The 12,306-nt window shown below is 38.4% G+C and overlaps 1 protein-coding gene across 2 annotated transcripts in view; it reads left to right on the top strand.

The window, feature by feature from the left end:
• LOC149184523 (putative DNA helicase MCM8) overlaps positions 1 to 12,306 on the top strand; it is a 328,833-nt gene that overhangs the window by 120,897 nt on the left and 195,630 nt on the right. For both annotated transcript variants that reach the window (XM_089417565.1, XM_089417564.1), the window contains exons 2-5: positions 2,760 to 2,900; positions 3,088 to 3,196; positions 3,332 to 3,554; positions 3,679 to 3,842. In XM_089417565.1, the coding sequence (XP_089273691.1) occupies positions 2,760 to 2,900; positions 3,088 to 3,196; positions 3,332 to 3,554; positions 3,679 to 3,842 (637 nt within the window). The remainder of the gene's footprint in view (positions 1 to 2,759; positions 2,901 to 3,087; positions 3,197 to 3,331; positions 3,555 to 3,678; positions 3,843 to 12,306) is intronic.

Here is a 12,306-nt window from a genome sequence, read left to right as displayed (position 1 = left end):
AAAAATCAGTGAAGTCCTTATCGACATACCCTCCACCATTATTTGAGCGCAAAACTTTTATTTTCTTTCTAGTCAGATTCTCCACCAGAGCCTTGAACTCTTTGAATCGACAGAAAACCTCATCCTTGGTTTTTAGAAAATAAATCCAAGTTTTCCTTGAGTGGTCATCAATGAAGGTAAGAAAGTATTCGACACCACTAAGAGCTTTAGTGGACATAGGTTCGCAGATATCTGAGTGTATCAATCTCAGTACACTCTTAGCCCTGTTCTTACTTGTAGAAAATGCTGCTTTAGCATACTTTCCCAGAGCACATCCTCTGCATACATCATCTCGTTCCGTACTGAGATCCTGATCTCCTGTTACTATGTTTCTGAGAATTCTCAGAGCCCCATGGTGCAAATGTCCCATTCTTCTATGCCATAGTTTGTTCAAATCCTTTTCTCCATGACTGCCTATTAGTGCCATTGGTGATTCTAGTTGTAGTCTGTACAACCTATTACTTTTGATCTCGATCTGCACTTTTTTTCCAGCTTGGGTATTTGACGTATACTTTCTCCTTGATGAAGAAAACGTCATAGCCTTTGCCTTGAAGTTGCGACACGGAAAGTAAATTCATCCCTAATCCTGGTACATGTAGCACATTGGTAGCATGGAACGCTCTCCCGTTTCTGTTTGAAAAACTATGGTACCCCTCCCTATTGGAGTACACTTTGCCTTGTTCCTTGTGGTGATCTGAAAGTTCATCCTCTCCTCTCGATAATCTGAGAAACATTCCCATATTCCCGTCATATGCCAAGAGGCTCCATTGTCTATATACCATACTTCTGATGATGCAGAGCTAGTCACACAAGCCACTTCTTCCAGCCTGGAAGCCAACATAGAGAAATTGAAGTCACTATCTCTTGTGCAATTTTTTGAAAATCTATGTGAGTCTCTTGACGTAGATGCCTCTGCATCATGGTCTCAACCCATAATTGATTTTCGCTTCTTGTCTCTAATTACTTGCTCTGATACCATGTGAAAATTCTATCACTGCAACAATTGATTTATTTTACCTGCTTATTTGCGAATAAGTTATTTACGAAAAACCCTTCAGTAAACATTAAAATAAATTCTGCTGCAGATATCACACCATAATATAGAAACAAACACATGCACAAGAATCAACACATCAACACATATATTTTGGACAAATGTCCCCGAAAAAACCCAATGCGGGAAAACCGGTGCAGCATAGGAGGATTTTATTATTCAGCGATTCTTCAGTACAACTGGGTGCCACACTGGCTTACCCAACAGAGAACAAATTCTCTAGCACTTCTTCCAAGCTCAACGTTAGGTTTACTGGCCTCTATGCAGTTCCCAGACCTATTGCGTCAGCTCCTGCCTCTCTGCATCCGTACTGGGCCTCTCTGCGTCACCCACGCATGCCTTCCAGTGACTGTGCAGTCTGTTGCCTCTGTGTCTGCCTCTCCAACCTCTGTGCTGGTCTTCTGGTGTTGATCCCGACTCTTTGTTTCGTACCCGCTCCCTCCAGCTGCTCCCCAGACCACTAGTTCGAATTTCTCAACTAACCCCGCTCTAGAAATCGAACTGACTAGTCTCCCTCAGTGTGTTCTCCCATTGACCTTCAAGCCTCTTTTATACTTTTCCTGCTGGTCCTTCGACGACCGAGATTAAATATCTAATCAACGGCTAAGATTAGATTTGGCTTGATCCATGACTTTTGGAACTTTCTAACCCAGTTTTATATTAATACCCATTAATATTTTATTTTTCCTAAGTTTATACTTAAGAATTCCATTAAAAATATTAATTATGTTAATATCTCCCAAACCGGTTAGAATCTGCCCAAACCATTTCTGGGTCTTGGAGATCTCATGTGCTTTAGCCTCTCCACCAATTTTCATGGCTAGAGCACATCCGATGCTACCACAAATCAACAACATGCAGTAAGGTAGCTACTTTTCAGTTAAAAATAGATAAGTGCCTATAATTAGCATACAATAAAAACTAATTAACTCTTGTATAATGCTCCTCCTTTCAGCCTATAATTAACTTGAATGGACTGAGCGTCTGAAATGGTGGAATGAAATTAAACTGTTTACAGGAGTAGTCAGTGTAAAAAATAAACAATTACGAAAATTACAAAATTACAATCATACTGCTGCTGATGAAAACTCCCGCCACAGTAGTTCCATTTCATTCAAATTCTTCCGCTGCAGAAAGTCTCGGTTGAAGGGATGTTTAGGTTTGTATGACTTGTGCCGCAGAATAATTCTACAGCATTGGTATTGTTGGAAAAACCCTCCATAGCTCATGACTGCTCTCCACACCAAGATATGCAAATTCATTAACTTACTATAAAAATACTCATTTTTTAACACATAATCCAACCATACTGAAGGTAATGGATAATGAGGGTAAAATGGAAATAAAATGGAGAAAACGAATTGCTTTTGAAGAAAAAAGATGATGAAATATGTGATTGGAAAGGACAATCGTAGGGCTCATCACTAACCACATTATCAAACATATCTTGTTGATGGGAAACATTGCAATTGTAAAGATTCCAATAAAAAAGGATGTAGTGCGCAATAATGTGTTACAGCAACTTGAATGAAATAATATTAGATTTGAGTTGATTTTTATAATCTTTAGCACTAATGTTCTCAAGACATGTCATTTAATAAGCAAAATGCTGTTTATTTTATAGAAACTAATTAGATCCTTTTTGTTTTTGATTTTGTTGGAATAGGTCCGACACGAAGATAGAATGTCCTGTTTGCCTGTGAACTTCTTAGAACTTAAGAAAACGTGTACAGTTAAGGAGTTCTATGTAGCATTGGATGCGGTGCCTAAAGAAGCTCTCTTGTGCTTGGCAGCTTCTGTCCACGAGGTATATCATTATCTTTGTCGCTAGTTTTGTAAGTTTCTTTCTTGTTTTTTCTTACGAAAGACCTTTTGAGGCTGCTCGTCAGTCTCCATGCAATATATTGTCAATGCCAATGCAAGGCAATAAAAAGTGCCATGGATTTAGAAAACTTTGTAATCCCATAATTAACATACATATTTCTGTCAAACAGGTATTGGCGTGTGACAAGCCAACAGATTATCATGGAAAAATCAATATTAGATTATATAACCATCCTGACTCTATGCTGGCACTTAAGAATTTGAAATCTGCTTTTATTGGTAATTGTTTTCTATAATTTTCCGTTACCACACCAGTCAGTAACTGGAATATAATTATGTTCCTCAAATTTAATTATTGAACTCAAACCCTGCATTGATGAATTCATTTTTGACTTGCCATGATTATCTCGACAGGAAGACTTGTATCTGTGCATGGAACAGTTGTGAAGATGAGCATAGTTAAACCTTTAGTGGTACAAATGAATTTTACATGTACAAAATGTCGATCGACAGTGACATGTCGGTTTCCTGATGGGAAATACTCACCACCATCCAGTTGCATTCTTCCGAGTTGCAAAAGCAAAACGTTTATTCCTGTCAGATGTGAAGCACAGACCCTTGATTTTCAGAAAATCAGGTGTTCAAACGAGTTTCAAATGTTCAGTAATATTAACCCAATTTTCTGAATGTTCACAAATTTGTTCTCTTCATAGAAAAGATTGTAAAGATGAACCTGACATAGTAGTTCTATACTGATGCAGGATACAGGAGCTCTTGCACGCTCAAAATCATGAAGAGGGAAGAATGCCTCGAACTGTAGAGTGTGAATTAACTGAAGATCTAGTGGATGCATGCATACCTGGTGATGTGGTTACAGTTTGTGGGATAGTAAAAATAATCAACACTGATATGGATGTTGGAGGAGGTATCAGGAAGCATTTGAAGCAAATAAACAGTCTGCACTTTGTTGGAAATTGAGAGTCAGGGCGTGAGATTTTAAAGTATTCAGTTCTACAGATTACATGAGAAATTGTACTTTGTTAGTTGGTGATTAGCATACATGCTTCTTTCTAGCGTTATTAGTGTTGCATCTTTGGTCCATGCAAGTGCTTAGATAAATGGCTCCATAACTTTGTCTAATTGTAAATTTGGCTAATGCAAACTATTCATACTGTTTGTCCCAATAAGATAGTTGTCTAGGTGATATACTAACTACGGCAGTCCTGTTTGTTAATGACAGTTCGTTGTTTTTGCTTCTTCTGTTTTGTTCCATAATTATTTTCACATCCCAGTTTTTCTAACCAAGAAGACATAATGCTTTTTGACTGTAGCTTGATTACACAACTCTATAACTGGCATGTAAAATGCTTTCTAACTGTCCAATAAGTTAATAACTCATCTCTGGGGACTACTACACATTCTGGATTGTATATCTATATAAAGTAGAGAGTTAAGAACTACTAGACTAACATAATTTGTTCAGTTAATTTTACTGAAAGTAGCTGATTTAACAACTATCACAATGTCAATTTTAGTCCTTAAATTTATTGTATCTTATGGCCCCACATAGTAAAGAACCAAACTTGAGATTGAGGAGTATGCTTGTGCTCATATAATGCCTTTTCTATGATTTTATACACATCTTAGCGGATCTAAAGCCTAAGAAGTATTCTTTTTAGTACTTTTGTTTTTCTGTCTTTGTGCAACCGCTGTTTGGGGGGTTAGATGCCAGTGATTTTTTTGGTATTTGGTGATACTAAACAATTTGATTTTCAGTAAATTAGGTCTCTTCTTGATTTGACATATCATATCTGACTTTGCATCTCCTGATCAAGTGTACAGTACTGTATCTCTTTCCTACTAAAAAAATGACCCCACGGCTATTTGTTTTTGGGATCCCATAATATTTGATGCTATTTTCCAAAGTCTTCTTGTGGTTGTCTGAATGTTAGCTCAAATACTCTCTTGAATGCATCATTGGTAGCCGTTAGATTGTTTAGGCTTGAAAAATCATTGACCTTCAATGAGGCCTGTTGCCTCAAAATCCAGCAGGCCCTGTGAGGGTAGCTTGCAAGGCTAGAGCTAGATCAAGGGACAACAATATGAGGTGTGGCCCATTGTCACCACAGCCACCACCTCCTTCCCTCTAGTGGACTTTCACCACAGGGGAGGCTTCCCTATTGTTACCTGCCAATGTGCCTAGCAGAGAAAGGAAAAACCATCAAAGTTGGGCAAGGCACTGGTCAAAGTTTCAAGCCCAGAATGTAATGACCCATCTAAATTGATCCATTTTATAAAATTTTAAACTTTAATATATATATATATATATATATATATATGATAAAGTTTAAAATTTTATAAAATGGATCAATTTAGATGGGTCGTTTGTGTAATACTCAAACACAGAAACTAGAATCTGAAATACAAAAAGCTTGAAGAATTTAAATTTGTACTTACCTTAACTGCTGCTGATTCTGCTGGTGCTGCTGATTCTGCTGGTGATGTCGTGGCTATTTTGATCCAGTCTCCGGGAGACCAATACCACCCAACCAGACTGAGCAAACCTAGCTGCTCAATCCAGAAAGCTGCTCACAGAAGCTCTCTGTTCCTCCGTGCCCAAAACCTCAGACGACTTAAAGCTCTTCCAATGGATAATTATCTTCTCCTGGTTTTCTCCTGGTGAATTTCTGCTTCTGGTTCTCTCTGCTCCTCTCTGGTTTTTCCCCCTAACTCTCGAGCCAGGCTGCCGGTTTTATCTATGAGCCTGGCGGTGACCGCCCTCCTGCCTGCAGCCACCGCCTTCCCTCGACTCGACACGCCTCCCATGCAATTTAAGCCCTCTGATATTATCCTGTTAACGCACTCTGTTATAAATTTTCAGGTGGTTGCAAGCGTCCCCCTTTTAAAAGGGCCCTTTAATGATCTTTGGTATATATATATATCTTTAGCACAGTTTAGATTTACGTTTATAAAGTTCATTTATATGTTTTATAACATTTCAGTTATATATATATTATAAAGTTTAATTACATGTTTTATAACATTTCAGTTATATATATTATAAAGTTTAATTACATGTTTTATAACATTTCATTTATATATATTATAAAGTTCCATGATATATTTTATAAAATTTCATTTTATAAAGTTCACTTATATATTTTATAAAATTTAATATATATATATATATATATATATATATATATATGATAAAGTTTAAAATTTTATAAAATGGATCAATTTAGATGGGTCGTTACATACACCCCCCCTTCCGAGAACTTCGTCCCGAAGTTTAGAGTTTTAAGTTCAAGGTTTTAATGGACATGACCTTTTCTATCCAGGTCCCCAAGCTATTCAAAATCATCCTATCCTCCCTAATCTCTTCTGCTCCCATCCTATCCGTCTTCTACTGGAGTATGCCATGGCGTCAATTTTACTGACCTAACCATTCATAAACACTAAGGTGACAGCGTCGGCTATACCGACCTGATTCCCAGTAGGCATCCGGCAGTCATCATCACACGTCTAGAGGAGCGTGACTCGCACAATCCTCCCATGACTCCAGGGTTCGGAGGATAAACGGTGGGTAACACCTCCACCCCTCCTAGTAAAATTAGGGCTACTACCCTATCATAGAATCACTTTGAGCTTTAATTGGTCTGAGGTTCTGTCATCACGTGGTCATCTCGGAAATTGGATCATTTACCTGCAATCATACACTTACCCATGCATTTGTAAAATGTGCATCAGCATATTCAAAATAACTCATGTATTATTCACATATGACACTACAGCATAACATATTTTGCCATATTCCATGCATGTCTTTTGACGTTCACCTAGATTGTATTCACTTCCTGATTTCTATCCCATTGATCATATTTGACAAAATAAATAAATCCGATCTATAAATAAAGGTCTTTCCTTAAACAACTATAACTTAGTAAAATGAACCACATATATTGTTTTGGTATCCATGTACCAGCAGGAATTTAAACATATATTATGCCATAAAGTTTCATGTTTATCCATAATCATTCAAAATGTATCTGAGTCTCTGATTGTAGTGAAGTAAATATATACTAAACATATTGTAAAGTTCTTCAAAATGGACATAAATTAGGGTATCTCTGACATATGTCCTCTGTATTTTCCCAAGTTGCTGATCCAGGACTGTACTTGCCCCATTGGACCTTAACTTGGTCCACCAGACGGTTCCTCAGCTGTCGGACTCTACATTCCAGTATACGTAACGGTTCGACCGTTATGACTCCCTTGTCCGATACCTGCAATTCTTTCCACTGGATGTTATGAGATAGATCAGCTATATAATGTCTTAATACAGAAACATGAAATACATTATGAATTCTATGCAGGTGAGGTGGCAGGGCAAGACGATAGGCAACAGGTCCAACTCTTTCCACGACTTTAAACGGTCCTATAAATCGGGGTGACAACTTTGTCCCTTTTCCGAATCGAATAGCACTTTTATTTGGTTTGATGCGGACGAAGACCTGGTCCCTTACTTCATACCTCCTATCAGTTCGGTGAGCATCAACATAACTCTTTTGTCTATCCTGGGCTTCCTTTAATCGTTGTCTAATCTGTCTGACCTGCGCTTCCATTTCATGGATTAATTCTGGTCCTATTATCACTCGATCTTCTAACCTGTCCCAACTTAACGGTGTTCTGCAAGGTCTGCCATATAAAGCTTCAAATGGAGGCATCCCAATCGAACTGTGGTAACTGTTGTTGTATGCGAATTCGACTAAGGGTAAATACTTTTCCCAGTGTGATTGCTGATCCATCACATACATTTGCAACATGTCTTCAAGTACCTGATTTACTCTTTCAGTTTGCCCATCAGTCTCAGGATGGTAAGCAGTGCTTAAATTTAGCTGAGTACCTAAGGTTGTCTGCATGCAAGTCCAGAATCTGGAAGTGAATCGCGAATCTCTATCGGATATAATCTTCTTAGGTACTCCATGAAATCTGATAATTTCATTTATGAATACTCGAGCTACGTCAACAACATCATAAGTATCTCTTACCGGAATGAAATGGGCGCTTTTTGTTAATTTATCCACCACTACCAGAATGGCATTGTGTCTTTGAGAAGTAAGAGGTAGTCCAGTGATAAAATCCATAGAAATGGTCTCCCATTTAGACATAGGAATGTCGTGGGGTTGTAAGAGGTCCGCTGGGTGACGATGATCTGCCTTTACTTGCTGACATTCCAAACATTTTGCAACAAATTGAGCGATATCACGCTTCATGCTTGCCCAAAAGAAGAGTTTCTTGGTATCCGCATACATTTTCCCTACTCCAGGATGAGCACAATATACTGCTTTGTGAGCTTCCCCAAGGATGGTATCTCGAAGATCTTTATCATCAGGAATGTACATCCTTCCATGGAATCGTAGGATCCCATCGTTTTCTAATTCATAACCCTCAAATTTAGATTCTTTTGCCTTAATTCCCTCAAGACTTGCCCTCACCTTTAAATACCAGCTGTCTTTTATAAGACGATCCAGTACTCGTTGTCTTAAGTCCACTTTAATGGGTATGAGAGAGAATATCCGAGGTCTCCTGCTTAAAGCATCAGCTACTACATTTTCTTTTCCCTTAATATATGATATTTCGAAGTCATATTCACTTAGGAATTCACTCCATCGTCTTTGCCTGGCATTTAAGTCTCTTTGGGTGAACAAATATTGTAGACTTTGATGGTCGCTTTTAAGTGTAAAATTTCGTCCCACCAGATAGTGTCTCCAAATCTTTAAAGCTAGCATTACAGCGGCCAATTCTAAATCATGGGTTGCATAGAGTTCTTCATGAGGTTTTAGCTTTCTGGAAGCATAAGCTATCACTCCCTTATCCTGTATCAACACTGCACCCAGCCCTTGCTTGGATGCATCAGTACATACCGTGAAGTCTTTGCCCATATCAGGGACTCTTAGGATTGGTGCACTGGTGAGTAGTCTTTTGAGTTCAGAGAATGCTTTATTACATTCCTCGGTCCACTCATACTTAACACCTTTACGCTGGAGGGTTGTGATTGGCTTTGCGATTTTAGAGAATCCCTCCACAAATCTCCGGTAATAACCTGCTAAACCCATAAAGCTTCGTATCTCATGTGCATTTTTCGGTATTGGCCATTCCATGATCGCTTTTACCTTCTCAGGATCTATGGAAATCCCTTCACCTGATATGATGTGACCCAAATAATGAATCTTTTCCTGAAAAAAAGAACACTTGGATAGTTTTCCATATAACTGACGTTCTCTAAGGCAGGACAACACTATCCGCAAATGATCTTCATGCTCTTCTTCATTCTTGGAATAGATGAGAATATCATCTAAAAAGACTTGTACAAATTTATCAATGCGGATTTGTCCATGCGGATTTGGAACCACTTGGAACCTAGGATACCGGAAACGGCTGCCTGAAGGGCCAAAACACCGTTTTACATTTTGGATACGTATCCACCCTAGAAACGGCAAAAAAACGGCCAAAAAACGTTTTGGGTGATTTGGAAACGTTTTGTTTTTTCTCTGGCCGTTCTTCAGGCGTTTTCCTGAAAAAGCCCTCCCGTTTTAAAAAAACCAATACGTTTCAGCAAATCGTGAACTGCTATGCAATAAAGGACAGGAATTGTTAAGGATGTGCTTTGGTCTTTTAGACGTGAAAATTGGAAAGTACTATGTAAAAACTTAAAAGGCACATGAATTATTGAGAATGAGCTTTGGTCTGTTAGACCCAGAAATTGGAAACGCTTGTAGTTTTAAAAATCTGTTATTAAGATAGGATACTGTACAGTACAAGAACATGATCTGAAAGTAGTTTATGAAATGGCCCTCTAAAGATTTTAATGGACTGGTCACTGAAATGGGAAGAAGAGCTATGAAAGCACCCCAGTTATCTTAAAGGTTATTTCAAATTTTTAAATTTTGAGATCAGTGCAGCAATGCTCTGAAATGGCTCAAACATCCATGAAGAGGGAAATAGTTCGTTTTATTTTAATAATAAATACACAGGCAAACCTGGATTAACAATGCTGGAATCAAAGGATTCCATGGCTTCATTCCATTATATCATAAAAGGACAAAGAATCAGAGGTTTTGCCATTTGGCATTATCTTCATCTTGGAAGTTGGAACATAATTGACATGATACAGGCAGACACAAGCAAGACTGCCTCCCTTGGCTTTTAAGTTTTTATTGGAACTGTTTTGGTCTAGCACAAGATAGATTCAAAAAACGCAAGACTGATATCAAATATTACCCACAGTTCTTCCAAACAAATCCTCAGCCACCAATAACAGAGGTCTTGGGCAGCATGAATGGCACAACAAGGGACTAAACCCCCTTTTTAGTAGCATCTTGAACTCCAGAAATAGACTGGAACTGGGTCCTCAAAAGGACAAAACTGAGCCCATTTAAAATGGCAGAACTCAGCCCACAAAGCAGCAAACTCGACTAGCAAGTAATAAGAGGTAAACTCAGCCCAGATAACAAGATATATTTAGCCAGCAAAAAAGGAACCCTTGGCTTGATATGAGAAGGTAATCTCTGCCTCTTTGGAGAATGAACACTGAAAACGTTGCTTCAATATGGCATATGTTGAAACTTGAATTGATGATGATGAATCATGAATCATGATAGATCATAGATGATACAGATAATCTAGATTCTGAAATATGAATGGTAATATGAATTTTTTATTTTTAATATATATATATATATATCTATATATATATATATATATATATATATATTATGTGCCGTTTCCTGCCGTATCGTATCCAGATTTTTTGAAAATTTGCCGTATCCGTTTCAAACCCCGTACCCGTATTCGTTTCCGTATCCGTTTTCTGGTAACTTAGCTTGGAACAATTCCCAATCATGTGGATCAACAAAAGTTGACGTATTTTTGTAAAAAATAGGAACCTTCACAAAACAAGACTACACGAATAGAAAAATTGACTTTCAGTATGAAACATGGTGTTCTGATGCGTGCCCTGTGCTTCTTACGTCTCCCGCCTTTTAGGATTGCTCAAGGGTTACCAACCAGATATTGAGGATGCAAATGTTAGATTTTGCTAAATTGTGGTAACTCTGGAATCTTCGAGATTGCCTCCCAAACAGTCTGCTACAGACACAAAATAACCTGAAAAATAATCTGCTATACCGATCATTTTTCAAGGAAGGATATCTACCAGTGGATGATATATTAAAACAAGATAGATAGCAGCAAAGATGCCAGCCCCTGTATAAAGGCAATGAGAACTGTGAAATCTGGGTAATTATAGAAAAAGATATTGGGATCTTATCTAAACAATTCAGAAGAACAGAGCACGTATCCAAGTTGTAGAAGCGGGCTATCAAATTATAACGCTGAAGCCACAAATATCGTGAAGCCCAAGCGTAGAATATGATCAGGAAAAATCTGTCGATGATCAGGCTAAATCTACTGTGGGAAACCGTAGCTTACTGTAAAGGACTTGGCTACATCGATGAACACAGGTACTGACAAGATCAAGCTCTAAGATTGATGGCCAAAATCCATTATAGAACACGGAACTATATAAATTTAAAGAATCTAAGTGTTGTCACAGAGTGCGTTAACAGGATAATATCAGAGGGCTTAAATTGCATGGGAGGCGTGTCGAGTCGAGGGAAGGCGGTGGCTGTAGGCAGGAGGGCGGTCACCGCCAGGCTCATAGATAAAACCGGCAGCCTGGCTCGAGAGTTAGGGGGAAAAACCAGAGAGGAGCAGAGAGAACCAGAAGCAGAAATTCACCAGAAGAAAACCAGGAGAAGATAATTATCCATTGGAAGAGCTTTAAGCCGTTTGAGGTTCTGGGCACGGAGGGACAGAGAGCTTCTGTGAGCAGCTTTCTGGATTGAGCAGCTAGGTTTGCTCAGTCTGGTTGGGTGGTATTGGTCTCCCGGAGACTGGATCAAAATAGCCACGACATCACCAGCAGAATCAGCAACACCAGCAGAATCAGCAGCAGTTAAGGTAAGTACAAATTTAAATTCTTCAGGCTTTCTGTATTTCAGATTCTAGTTTCTGTGTTTGAGTATTACACAGAAGTCCTGCAGAGCAATTTTGCCTCCTCTTCTTCTCTCTTCTTTCTCTATGCAATCTACATACCCTATGGTGGAATTATAAAAAATGTTACTAGGATGATGAACTTATGTTAAAATCTTAGCCCCTTGGGTCTTGGTTATTAAGGAAGTTGCTCTAGAGTGTTTTTTTTTCACTCACATCCTCCAAAGATGGAGTGTGTCTTAATATCTAGGCTCTAAAGGTGTTATCTAAATCTAGGGTCAATGTGTATTACCATGCTAGGCATTATATTAAGTCTTATAGAATTGCATTAG

The sequence above is a fragment of the Pinus tabuliformis genome, chromosome 3_2, assembly GCF_031772625.1.
Source record: "Pinus tabuliformis cultivar Carrire ecotype Pingquan chromosome 3_2, CPIR1, whole genome shotgun sequence".
Classification (NCBI taxonomy): Eukaryota; Viridiplantae; Streptophyta; class Pinopsida; order Pinales; family Pinaceae; genus Pinus; species Pinus tabuliformis.
This window is presented reverse-complemented; position numbering and strand designations above follow the sequence as displayed.